Source organism: Muscardinus avellanarius (assembly GCF_963383645.1).
Source record: "Muscardinus avellanarius genome assembly, chromosome: 1".
Lineage (NCBI taxonomy): Eukaryota > Metazoa > Chordata > Mammalia > Rodentia > Gliridae > Muscardinus > Muscardinus avellanarius.
This window is the reverse complement of record NC_137786.1, coordinates 28,422,765-28,436,047: the sequence shown is the minus strand read 5'-3', so window position 1 is coordinate 28,436,047 and position 13,283 is coordinate 28,422,765. Positions and strand designations below refer to the sequence as shown.

Sequence of the window (13,283 nt, the reverse complement as noted above, 5' to 3'; positions counted from 1 at the left end):
TGTGAGCCGGGTGTGGTGGCACACGCTTGTAATCCCCGCGCTTGGGAGGCTGAGACAGGAGGATCGCACAGGTTCGAAGCCAGCCTCAGCTACTTAGTGAGGCTTTCAGCAACTTAGTGAGACCCTGTTTCCAAATAAAATATAAAACAGGTCTGGGAGTATAGCCCAGAGGTAGAAAGCCTCTGGGTTCCACCCCAGTACCACCAAATATATATATATAAAATGTGCTATGCAATGGATGGTTCACTAGAAGGGTCACTTCTGAGTGGGAAGTAAGATGGTGACCTAAGATGCATGCCAGAAGCCGGTGGAGGCCGAGCAGGTGATGAGCAAAGCCCTTGCAGTGAACTGGAGACCCTCTGCCTGCTCCAGGGGTGCAGCTATTCAGGGCAGTCACTTTGTGCCATATGGGGATACAGGCCGAATACTGCCAAATGTCCTGATTTTTTAGGGGAAGCCAGAGATACAGATTTCTGTGTGCTTTTTCTGATCTTTAAATAAATGCAACTGATCCTAAAGTTAAAAAAACATCTTTGGGCCAGAGATGGATATATCTTACAAATTTGCAATCTTTGATTTAGGGCCATAGTTCTCAACTTCCTGGTGTTTTGCCTCTTTTCTTTATACTCTTTAAAAATTATTGAGGCTTCCCCTGTGTTTTTGTTTATATGAGTTGTATCTATTAACACTTGCTATGTTAGAAATTAAAAATTAAAAAAAATTTTAATTTAATTAATAGTTGAACATGGTAGGTCACACCTTAATCCTAGCTACTTCGGAGGCTGAGTCAGAAGGATCAGGAGGAGTTCGAAGCCAGCCTGGGCAACTTAGCAAAACTCTGACTTGAAAACAAAACCAAAATATAATTTAAAAGGGTTTGAGGTGTGGCTCAGTAACTAGTGCCCTTAGATTCAGTCCCCAGTACCATAAAAATAAAAAGGCTTGGGAATATAGTCTAGTAATAGAATGCTTACTTAGAATGTGCTAGGCCCTAGGTTCAATTCTTGGTACTTAAAAAAAAAAAAAAAGATTTAAGTAACATTACATATTAGCACAAATAAAGTTTCTATGAAAAATAACTATCCAAAATAGTATAACATTATTTTATGTTTTTAAAAATAGACGACAATTAGATTCCTATATATTATTCTTTCAATCTATTGTAGTATATTGAGGTTTGGTTGAAGTACTTGAAGAAAATTCATCTTTATACAGATGTGTTTTTGGGAATATTTAATAGTCTTGTTACAGCGTATTTAGTAGCCCGATTGAGAATATTGTTCTTTGAATGTACACCAAAAAATTGATATAGTTTCATAAAGGTTAGTTGCAATAAGGAATTTGAAAACAGATTCTTGAGCTGACAGTTAAAAACCTAGCCAGTACAGTAATCAAAATAGTATGGTATAGGCATAAAGACAGACATGTAGACCAATGAAACTGAATAAGTGCCCAGAAATAAACCCATGTGCTATGGTTGGATATGATATATGTTTCTCAAAGCTTCATGTGTCGGAATCTTAGTCCTCACTTGGTAATGTTGAGAGGTGATGAAAGCTTTGAGTGATTAGGACTCTCAGGATTAATGCTGGTCTTGCAGAACAAGTCAGTTCTCAGAGTGCAGGATTGATTTCTGCCTATTCTCCAGCTTCCTTTCACACCATGTGATCTCTTGCACAGGCTCCCATTATTGTGATGTCATCCACCATGAGGCCCTCACCAGGCTGAGCAGAAGCTGGTGCTATGCTCTTGGACTCCCAGAACCATGAGCAAAAGAAATCTATCCTAGCCAGGTGTGGTGGCGTGTGCTTGTAATCCCAGCATTCGGGAGGCTGAGACCGGAGGATCACGGTTCGTGGAGAGCCTCAGCTACTTAGGGAGGCCCTCTGCAACTCAGTGAGACCCTGTTTCAAGATAAAGAATTTAAAAAAAATAGGACAGGGGGTGTGGCTTGGAGGTCAAATGCCCCTGGGTTCCATCCTCAGACCTGAAAAAAAAAGAAGAAAAAAAAAAGAAATATTTTTTTCTAAAAAAACAACAACAACAAATACACACACACACATACACACACACAAAAACCAGCTGCACATGATGGTGCACACCTGCAATCCCAGTTCTTGGGAGGCTGAAACAGGCTGGAGATGTAGCTTGATGGTAGAATGCTTCTGGGTTCAATCCCCAGCACCACAAAACAAAACAAAAAGGGTCTCTCTAGGTTGATAAGAGTCTTGCTACATGCCAAGGCTGTCTTTGAACCTGCAATTTTCCTGTCTCAGCCTCCCAAGTACTGGGATTACAAACATGTACTGCCATGCCCAGTTTATTTTATTATTATTTTTTTTTTTGGCGGGTCTGGTGATGGAACCCAGGGGCATTCTACCTCTGAGCTACACCCCCTGCCCTATTTTGTATTCTTATTTTGAAACCGGGTCTCACTGAGTTGCAGAGGACCTCACTAAGTAGCTGAAGCTGTCTGCGAACCACAATCCTCCAGGTCTCAGCCTCCCGAATGCTTGGATTACAAGTGTGCGCCACCACGCCCAGCCATGCCCAGTTTATTTTTAGTTTTGAAATAGGGTTTAACTAAGATACCACATGCTGGACTTGAACCTGAGATCTTCCTGTTTCAGCCTCCCAAGAACTAAGATTGCAGGTGTGCACCATCATGCCCCTCCAAGCTATACCTTCAGCCTGGTTTTATGTTTTATTTTGAAGCACGGTCTCATTAAGTTGCAGAGGGCCTTGTTAAATTGCTGAGGCTGGCCTCAAACTACAATCTTCCTGTCTCAGGCTCTCAAATACTAGGATTTAAAGGCATGTGCCACCATGCCCAATTTTTGTTTTTTATTTCAAATAGAGTCTTGCTAAGTTCTTTTTTTAAAATTTTTTATTGGTGCACTGTATTCATACATCATAACGGGATAAAAAACTTGTATAGACATATGTGAACATATCGCCTAGTTATCTTGCTAAGTTCTTAAGGCTGGCCTTGAACCAGGAACCTCCCAGGTGCTAGGATTATAGGGATGTACCACAACGCCTGGCTTCATTACAAAAATTTGAAAGGTCATATTCATTAATAACATTATCTCCTCAGAAAAGTCTTTAAATATTGGTAATCTGTCCTGCTAAAATAGTAGATACTAAACCAGACCTGGTGGCTCACTCTTGTAATCCTGGTATGTGGGAGGCTGAGATAAGGAGGATTACAGGTGCAAGGCCAGCCTTAGCAACTTAGACCATGTTTCAAAATAAAACAATAATAATAATTTTTAAATTTTTTTATTGGTGCATTGTATTTATATGTCATAATGAGGTAAAAAAAAAAAAAAACTTGTGTAGATATACATGCACACATCACCCAGTTAGCCCCTACCCAATCCCCACTCTATTCCCTCCCCATCCCTCCTTCCCATGCTTGGCTTAGTAGTTGACTTCAATATGTTTTAAGTATATCATGTGCTTTAAAGAGTTTCTCTCTTCCCCCCTCCCATCCCCTCAGTTAGGTTGTCTTATTAGCTCCTCTATAGGATCTCCTTTTTCATCTAGAGTTCCTAAAAATGGGGAGACCCATTTCTCCTTAGCTTTCGCATATTAGGGAAAGCATCCGATTTCTTATTTTTTGTGACTGACTAATCTCACTTAGCATAATGTCCTCCAGTTCCATTCATTTCCCTGTAAGTGATGTAATTGTAGTTTTTTTTTTTTTTTATGGCTGAGTAAAGTTCCATTGTGTACATATCCCACAGTTTTGTGCCCCATTCATCTGTTGATGGACATCTTGGCTGGTTCCATAGTTTGGCTATGGTGAATTGTGCAGCTATGAACATAGATACACATGCATTAGTTTGATAGTTTGGTTTCTTTTCTTTTGGGTAGATACCCAGAAGTGGTATTGCTGAATCAAATGGTAGATTTGTTCCCATTCTTCTGAGGATTCTCCATACTGTTTTCCAAAGTGGTTGCACTAATTTGCAATCCCACCAACAATGTTTTAGAGTTCCCACTTCTCCACATCCTCGCCAGCATTTGTTGTTGTTTGTGTTTTGAATGATTGCCATTCTAGTTGGAGTTAGTTGAAATCTCAGGGTAGTTTTGATTTGCATCTCTCTGATTGCCAGTGATGTTGAGCATTTTTCGTGCATTTATTGGCCATTTGAATTTTTTCTTTCATGAAGTGTCTATTTAGTTCACTTATCCAATTTTGATTGGATTATTTGGGTTTTTTTTTACTGTTGAGTTTCTTGAGTTCTCTGTATATTCTAGATATTAGTTCTCTATGGTGTCTATTTAGTTCGCTTATCCAATTTTGATTGGATTATTTTTTTTTTACTGTTGAGTTTCTTGAGTTCTCTGTATATTCTAGATATTCCTTATTGGAGGAGTGGGTGGCAAAAATCTTCTCCCATTTTGTTACCTCTCAGTTGAGGTTCTTGACAGTTTCCTTTGATGTACAGAAGCTCTTCAGTTTCATGCAATCCCACATATTGAATCGCCTTTTAATTTGTTGTGCCTTTGGGGTCTTGTTGAGAAAGTGTTTATATGTGCCTATGTGTTGCAGTGTTGGACCTATGCCCTCTTCAAGGAGTCTCAAGGTCTCTGGTCTAATTTCCAAGTCTTTGACCCATCTTGAATTGACTCTTGTACAGGGTGAGAAAGTAGGATTAATTTCCAATTTTCTGCATATGGTTAACCAGTTTTGCCAACACCATTTGTTGAACAGGCTATCTTTTTTCCACTGTATGTTTTTGTCCCCTTTGTCAAAAATCAATTTGGCTGTAAGTGTGTGGATTTGTTTTTGAGTCTTCTATTCTGCTCCATCGGTCTATGTGTCCATTGGTCTATGTATCCACTGGTCTATGTATCCATTGGTCTATGTATCCACTGGTCTATGTATCTGTTTTTGTGCCAGTACCATGCTTTTTTTATTACAATGTCCTTGGTTAGTGCCCAGTCCCCAGCCATTTTACCCACCACTAACACAGTGGAAAAGACAGATGAGTATTCCTGTGAGAATGGTGTGGTCTCTTGGACCATCTGCAAGAGTCTTGGGGCTCCCAGGGCAGCATTTACTACTCTTTGAAAATCAGTGTTTTAGAGGAATGAAAATGAGGATATTTATCCTTCTGCCTTTCACAGAGCAATCTAGAAAAGAGGATGTAGTCTACAGGAAGAAACAAAGATGAATTGTTTACATTCGTGGGAATAGGCTACTTCTGCATCCCTGCAGCAGGTGAAATGTAGATATGCTGTGTTCTAGCCAGGCCTTGAGACTGAGAAAGAGAAAATGTTCTCATACCCGAGTGAAGAGCACATTGCAGTCCTTCAGTCTGCCCTAGTTATGTTCCGAAAGTCACTAGTGGTGTTTGCGTGAATGGAGGGCAGAAAGGTATTGCACAAGATGGAATTTACACACCTCTCCAGGGGACCCAGCACTCTCAGTCCCCTCCTCCCACTCTCACCCAGCTCTTCCTCTCTTGTTTTGCTACTGGGCATTGAGCCCAGCAGCATTTTACCTGAGCTGCACCCCCAGTCCTAGTTTATTTTTTACTTTTTTAAAATAGACTGGCCAGCAAGGCGTGGTGCCGCATGCTTGTAAATCCCAGCATTTGGGAGGCTGAGACAGGAGGATCGTGGTTCGCAGCCAGCCTCAGCTACTTAGCGAGGCCCTGTTTCAAAATAAAGAATAAAAAATAGGGCAGGGGGTGTAGCTCAGAGGTCAAATGCCCCTGGGTTCCATCCCCAGACCCTCAAAAAAAAAAAAAAAGATATATATATATATATATATATATATATATATATATATATATATATATATATATATAGTCTTGCCAAGTTGCTGAGTATCTCATTAAGTTATTAAGCCTGGCTTCAAACCTATGATCTTCTGTCTCAGCCTTCCAAGGACTACGATTATAGGCATTCACCATTACACCTGGCTTCTCTCTTTTTTGAGGGAGGGAGCACTGAGGATTGAACCCAGGGGCATTTTATCTCCAAGCTACACCTCCAGCCGGATTTTATTTTTTATTTTGAAACAAGGTTTTCCTAGGTTGATGAGACTCTCACTACATACTGAGGTTTTCCTCAAACCTGCATTCCTACTGTCTCAGCCTCTCAAGTACTGAAATTACAGGTGTGTGCCACCACACCCAGCTCTTTTTTTTAAATGTAAGATTTTCATTTGACTACAACATTAAGATCACCAAAAATGATCCTAGACAAATTATAAATCAATAAATATTATATTTAGAATTGATGAAAATGTACTCTGTGTGTGTTTGTGTGTGTGTGTGTGTGTGTGTGTGTGTGTGTGTGTGTGTGTGTGTGTGTTACTAGAGATTGAGCCCCAGGGCATTCTACCTCTGAGATGTATGTATGTATGTATGTATGTATGTATGTATGTATGTATGTATGTATTTATTTATTTAGCAGATCTAGAGATGGAACCCAGGGGCATTCGACCTCCAAGCTCCATCCCCTGCCCTATTTTTTATTCTTCATTTTGAAATAGGGTCTCAGTAAGTTGCAGGGGCCTCACTAAGTAGCTGAGGCTGATGGTGAACCACAATTCTCCTGTCTCAGCCTCCCAAATGCTGGGATTACAAGTGTGTGCCACCACTCCCGGCTGTTTTTATTTTTTTATTCTTTATTTTGAAACAGGGTCTCACTGAGTTACAGAGGGCCTCACTAAGTAAGTTGCTGAGGCTGGCTTCAAACCTGCGATCCTTTCTCAGCCTCCAAATACTGGGGTTACAAGTATGCACCATTGTGCCTGACAAAATGGTGTGATTTAATCTAGAAAACTCAAGTCTTTTTCTTTTCTTTTTTTTCTTTTTTTCTTTTTTTTTAGCAGTACTGGGGATGAAACCCTGGGGCATTCTACCTCTGAGGTACACCCCAGCCCTATTTTTTATTCTTTATTTTTGAACAGGGTCTCACTGAGTTGCAAAGGGCCTCACTAAGTTGTAGCTGAGGCTGTCCTTGAACCATGATCCTCCTGTCTCAGCCTCCCAAATGCTGGAATTACAGGCATGTGCCACCACGCCCAGCTAACAAAAATCTTTTATTTTTTTAAATTTTTTAAATTTTTTATTTATTTATTTTTGGTGGTACTGGGGGTGGAACCCAGAGGCCTTCTACCTCTGGGCTATACTCCCAGACCTATTTTCTACTTTTTATTTGGAAACAGGGTCTTGCTAAATTGCTGGGAGCCTCACTAAGTAGCTGAGGCTGGCTTTTAATCTGTGCGATCCTCCTGTCTCAGCCTCCCAAGCGTGGGGATTACAAGCATGTGCCACCACACCCGGCTAACACAAATCTTTTAAATGTTCCTTTTGGAGGATCAGTATTACAAACTAAAACCACTATAACTGCTTGTGTTTTTGTTTTGTTTGTGGTAGAGTTTTTCAGTCTAGGCACTTCTGACATTTTGGGCCAGATAATTGTTTGTGAGGGCCTATCATTGTAGAATATTTAACACAATTGCTGCTAATAGCACCTTCCAAGTTGTGGCAACAAAAAACATGTCCAGATATTGCCAAGTAAGCGCTCTACAACTAAGCTACACCTGCAGCCACATTATTGCTTGCATTCTTGATAATTGTGCATTCTCAGGGTTGTTTAGATTTCCATTTCCCTGATTGCTAATGATGTTGAACTTTTTAAATATATTTTTTCATTGTTTGCATTTTTTTCTTTTGAGAATAATAAGTTCAAGAGCCCATTTCTTAACTGAGTTATTTGTTTTTGGTAGTCTTGAGTTTTTTACATATTCTAGATATTAGTCCTTTATCAGAGGAATAGCTAGTAAAGACTTTCTTCCAATCTGTAGGCTCTCTCTTCAGAATCTTGATTGTAGCCTTTGCTGCACAGGTTTTTAATTTGATGCCATCCCATTTATTGATTCTTGGTTTTATTCTCTCAGGGCTCTTGTTGAGGAAGTCTCTACCACTGCCTATATGTTGAGAATTGGTTCTGTGTTTTCTTCTAGTAATTGCAACATTTCTGATTTAATATTGAGGTCTTTAATCCACCGTGAGTTGACTTTTGTGCAGAGTGAGAGATAGGGGTCTAGTTTGACTCTTCTTCATATGAACATCCAGTTTTCTTAACACTATTGTTAAAAGGCTATCTTTTCTACAGTATATGTTTTTGGCATCTTTGTGAAAAACCACCTGGCTCTAGGCGTGAGGCTTTGTCTCTGTATCTTCTACTCTATTCCATTGATCTATGAAGTCATTCTTAAGCCAGGCATGTAATCCCAGTAATTACTTGGGAGACTGAAACAGGAGGATTGCAGGTTTGTGGCCAAACTTAGCTACTTAGTGAGGTCCTCTGCAACTTATTTAGACCCTGTTTCAAAATAAAGAATGAAAATGGGTGAGGATGTAGCTCAGATAGAATGCCCCTTAATTCTTGTACTCTCAGCTATCTATGACCTTTCTCCTACTTCCATTGGGATCCTGGACAGTGACAGGAATTCCTTCGGCTTCCTTCTCGACCTCCTGTTGTTTCTCTCTGTGTTCCTGCTTCCTTCATACTGAATTGGAGTATGTCTGATGCCTAGATTGCTTTGTTGGGAGCTTAGTTCTCTAGCCTTCTCTCTTCTGTGGCTATATTTCTGAGGTGTTTTCTGCTTTCTCTGGAGACATCCCTGAGTCTCCTCTAACCTGGAGAAGCCCTTTTTTAACATTCAAGCTACTAACTTGTTCTTTTTCCCTGTACTGCTAAACCTAAGAACATTGCATTCTTCCTCCCCAACCCCTCTGTCTACTTATGGCTCCTATTTTTGTTTTTTTGTAGTGTTGGAATCAAACTCACAGCTTCACACATTCTAAGCACATAGTGCCCCCCTGAGGCACACCTCCAGCCTCTCTTTTTTCTTAAAACAAGACTTCTACTCACCTGACTCTGTAGACATTACCACCCAGAAGTCAATGAACTTTGTATAGCTCCAGTTCTTCACAACATCATTGTAGCTTTAAATACTAATTACATACCGCCTTTTTGTTTCTTCTATGTTGCTTGTGTGTGTGTGTGTGTGTGTGTGTGTGTGTGTGTGTGTGAGAGAGAGAGAGAGAGAGAGACAGACAGACAGACAGACAGACAGACACTTGGGATTGGACGGGGATTGAAACTAGAGGCATCTACCTCTGAGCTACACACTTAGTTTTATTTATTTTTTTTATTTTGAAACAGAGTTTCACTTAGTTGCTGAGGGCCTTGCTGAATTACTGAGACTGGCCTTGAACCTGAGATCCTTGTGTCTCAACTTGCCAGGTACTGGGATTATAGGTGTGTACACCCGGTTCCTTTTTTTTTTTTTAATATCTGTATTTTAAATTCCTGTTCTACCTTTGGAAACACTGTACTGTCTTGGTCCTCTTACTGTCTTAATGGTTCCCTTCCTTCTGACATTCCTTCTTAACCTCTGATGATAGATGTTCCCCCTAAAGCTGTCTTTGACTGCACTAAGAGATTTCTATAAATGCATCAAAAAAATTAGTAAACCCCCCAATTACAAAATAAATGAGATTAAAAACTATGACTCTTGCTGCTAAATAATTCATGCTAAGAACTCTGGTAACTTTCCTGAGAGAAATTATTCATGTTGACAATGAAAGGAAACAACTTTTTGATAAATTCCTGTGGAAAGTTTCTCTCTGACCAGGATTGTTCATTTCTATTTACTGCTTCAGATAAAGAATAATAAGAGAGTTAGTTGCTCCTTCCAGGCTAGGATGAGATAAGATAATTCTGACTGGCAGTTATCGTTGTACCTGATCCACCTGGAAAATGAGGTGTGGTTGGCTATTACCAAGAGCCTACCATATTTGTTCCAGGAAAAGAATTAAGAACACAGTTTCTTGGATCCTGCTTTGCAGTTCTGGCTAAGACTATCCCCTCCATGTCCAGGTGAGCTGCAGCAACTTGGGGTGTGACCACGTAGGCAGAGGGCTTAGAGCTGTGTGGTGGTACCTGCACACTGCTTAGCATTGCATTGGGAAAAGGAATAGGAAAACAGCAAAGGCCTCTCCACTTGTCTCGGTTTCTAGTACTTCTGCCTCCAGTGAATCCTAAAGTATGGCTTAGCCCCAAGAGGGGATTGTTGCTTTTTTGGTGGTTCCTAAAGCAGCTGTGCGTCACTGTTTTTGTTTTCTGGGTGGGCTCATCATGGTTCCGCTTCAGCTGGCCATCAGGTCCGTGGCCAGAGCTCCAATGCTGCCTTCTCACCTGCGCTCGTATCTGCCATGGTCGGGCCTCCTGAGTGTCTCCACATGGATGTCCTGGTGGCACTGGACACCCGACGCACCCAGTGTCAGTGCCATCATCTTCTCAAGCCTCTTCCTCCTCCTGACTTTCTAAGTGTAGTGCAGAGCATCCCCTGGATTGTGCTGCTCTCTAACCCTCAGTCCAGGCAGCTGCTAGCATAGCCAGGGTCTGGTTTATGAATGGCGAGTGGATACGAGGCACCAGAATTGCAGAAGGCATCTCTTCCCAGCAGGGTTACACTGGAGCCAGGGTTAGAGTTAGCCTCTGGAACACTTTGCCAGGCCTTTATGCAGGACACAGAGCCATAGCTGTAGTCACCTGATAATCAGCTCTTCTCTCTCCTCCATTCTAGGGTCTGCTGTTAGATTATTTTGCTGCGAGGTCAGTTATTTTTTCATTTTGTGCCTATAAAATAAACAAAAGTTCCCACAGTATCCAGGAAAAAAAGCCCAAATGCCTCAGCCTGTCATTCTTGATTACCCATAGGAAGGATGTCTTCATCCTCTGTCTCTTTTGTTGTTCCTTGGAATCCTCCCACCCTGTTATTTGGCACGTTCTGCTTTCTGTTATATTTTAAGAGTAGAAGCATTTCACAGTCATCTTTCTGCCCTCTCATAACATGGTCCAGCACCTTCCATGTGTGAGATGGATTCACTGTGTATCAAATGGCCAACTTTCCTTTCTTCCTCGTGTGAACTTTCTCAGATGGTGGGAGATGACCCTTGCCTGCCATCCAGGTAAAGCATAGCGTTTGGAGTCAGACTGCAGCTACTTTCTCTACAACTTGGGGAAGTCCTTTGGTCTCTGGGCTTCAATTCCTTGCTGTGAATGAGGATGCTTATTATACCTCTCACAGGGCCTGACCATGAGAATTAAATGAATTAATGTAAAATGTTTGACAAGTATAGTGCACTCCAGTGATGGCTGCTGTTCTAATAATATTGTCGTCGTTATCAGCTAGGTTACCAACACTAGAGCCATGTCGAAAGGTGTATGCCAGGCCATGAGCAAGCCTGAGCCTGAAGACCTAATCCTGTTTTTTGATTTTGCTTTAAGACTTCAGTTTACTTCCCTGAGTAAATTCTCTTTGGCTTAATGAAATTGAGTATATTCAGCCATTTCTTATTAAAGTTACACATTTCTCTGTCTAAACTTAAATGCCAAACTTACCTGATTCCTGCTGGGTCGTAGATGTGCCATCTGACGAGCATTTCTCCCCTGCAGATATGGTGCTGGTCCTGCCACAATGGAAGTGCCCTCCTGAAAATGTCAGCACTGCCCAAAGAACAGGATGATGGCATTTTGCAAATCCAGAAGAGCTTCTTGGACGGGTCAGTACTCAGTCTACATTTGTTTTTGTTTTCCAAGAAGCAGGGAAGAGTTCTTAGTAGTATATTTCTGTTTACCTATCGGTAGCTTAGTGCTAGAAGAATGCAATTTATAGTAGTCATTTTTAATTACTTTAAAAGGAGTCAGTATAACATAATCATTAGGCATATCACAGAGCTAGGGATGTAGTAAGTGGTAGAGCACTTGCTTAGCATGCCAGAGGCAGAGGCCCTGTTTGATTCCCAGTACCACATACTCATACACACTCAAACACACACACACACACACACATACACACACGAATTTATATATATACCAAATGCACTAAAGTATATAGGGGGGAAATGGCATGGTGTCTGTAATGTCTTCGTAAAAGCTTAAGTGGGGGGCGATCTGCAGACCTCCTAGCCCAGATTGTAGCACATAGTCAGTGCTCAGGAAAAAGAGCTGCTATAAATTCATGTTTGCTCTTCTAATCTTGTATTACTTTTCGATACCTAGAATTTACAAGACCATCCACAGGCCACCTTATGAGACTGTTAAAACAGAAGACCTATCAAGCAACTTCCTATCCCTTCAAGAAATCCAGACTGCATACTCTAAATTTAAACAGCTATTTCTGATAGGTGAGAAGAATGCTGAGCAAAAACTTTCTATCAAATGGGGAAAGACATGCCATGTGGATCAGGTGAAAGTTGGTGCCTTTTCCCTGGGTTCCTCAAGGCGATGCACAGGTTCATGGCCTTGAAGGTCACCATCACATAATGCAAGGGCCAGTAGCTAAGTGGCCAGCTGCTGTCACCATGCTGCCTGAAGAGCCCCTCTTTCCACTTGATCACTCAGCCATCCTCCTCTCCTTTCCCAGCATTCCAGGCTGCTCAGTGGTGAGCATTTTGACTTCTTTCTGTAAGTTTTTGGACCACACAGTGTCTATAGTCACTGACTTATTTAATAATTTATAAAGTCAATAATTTGTTCTTTTTCCTTGATGAACTTTTTTCCAAAGTGTAAATACCTCCAAAATATTTTCTTCTGATTTGGCAAATATAGTTTCTTAGAGTGAAAAATAATTCAGTTGTATCCAGACATGGTGGTATATGCCTATAATCCCAATACTTGGGAGGTTGAGACAAGAAGATTGCAAGTTCAAGGCTAGCCTTAGCAACTTAGACCTTGAATCCTGATGCCCCTCCAGCCCCTCCCACTTCCTTGACCTCGCTGAACACTAGTACAAGTTAAAACTTGACTAGTTTAATCATGTTTAGTTACCTATTGATTTTTTTCCATTCTTGAATAAATATTTACTCTTTGAGGCTTTTCATGCTTATAGGTAATTTTTCCTAACTTCATCTTCTAGCCTAGAAAATTCATAGCTATTTTAGGATTCATTCACCTGACATTTATTGACTTTCCATCATGTAAGAATGTATATAGCATAGGCCAGGCGTTCACCAAAGATGAATATGACACTCAAAGCTCACACTCTTTCAGGGAAACGGAAGCATATGCCTCCAACTAAAAAATATAACACATTTTATAAGAAGATGCCTAAGCTGCAAGGCATGGTGGTGCACACTTGTAATCCTAGTACTTGGGAGGCTAAGACAGGAGGATCACAGGTTCGAAGCCAGCCTCAGCAGCTTAGTTAGGCTCTCAGAAACTTAGTGAGACCCTGTTTC

The 13,283-nt window shown here is 40.9% G+C and overlaps 1 protein-coding gene across 3 annotated transcripts in view; it reads left to right on the top strand.

Moving 5' to 3' along the window:
• Positions 1-13,283, top strand: part of MTMR12 (myotubularin related protein 12) — a gene marked incomplete at both ends in the record, with an annotated part of 106,161 nt that overhangs the window by 70,371 nt on the left and 22,507 nt on the right. For all 3 annotated transcript variants that reach the window (XM_080705542.1, XM_080705544.1, XM_080705543.1), the window contains 2 exons: positions 11,500-11,606; positions 12,106-12,230. In XM_080705542.1, the coding sequence (XP_080561668.1) occupies positions 11,500-11,606; positions 12,106-12,230 (232 nt within the window). The remainder of the gene's footprint in view (positions 1-11,499; positions 11,607-12,105; positions 12,231-13,283) is intronic.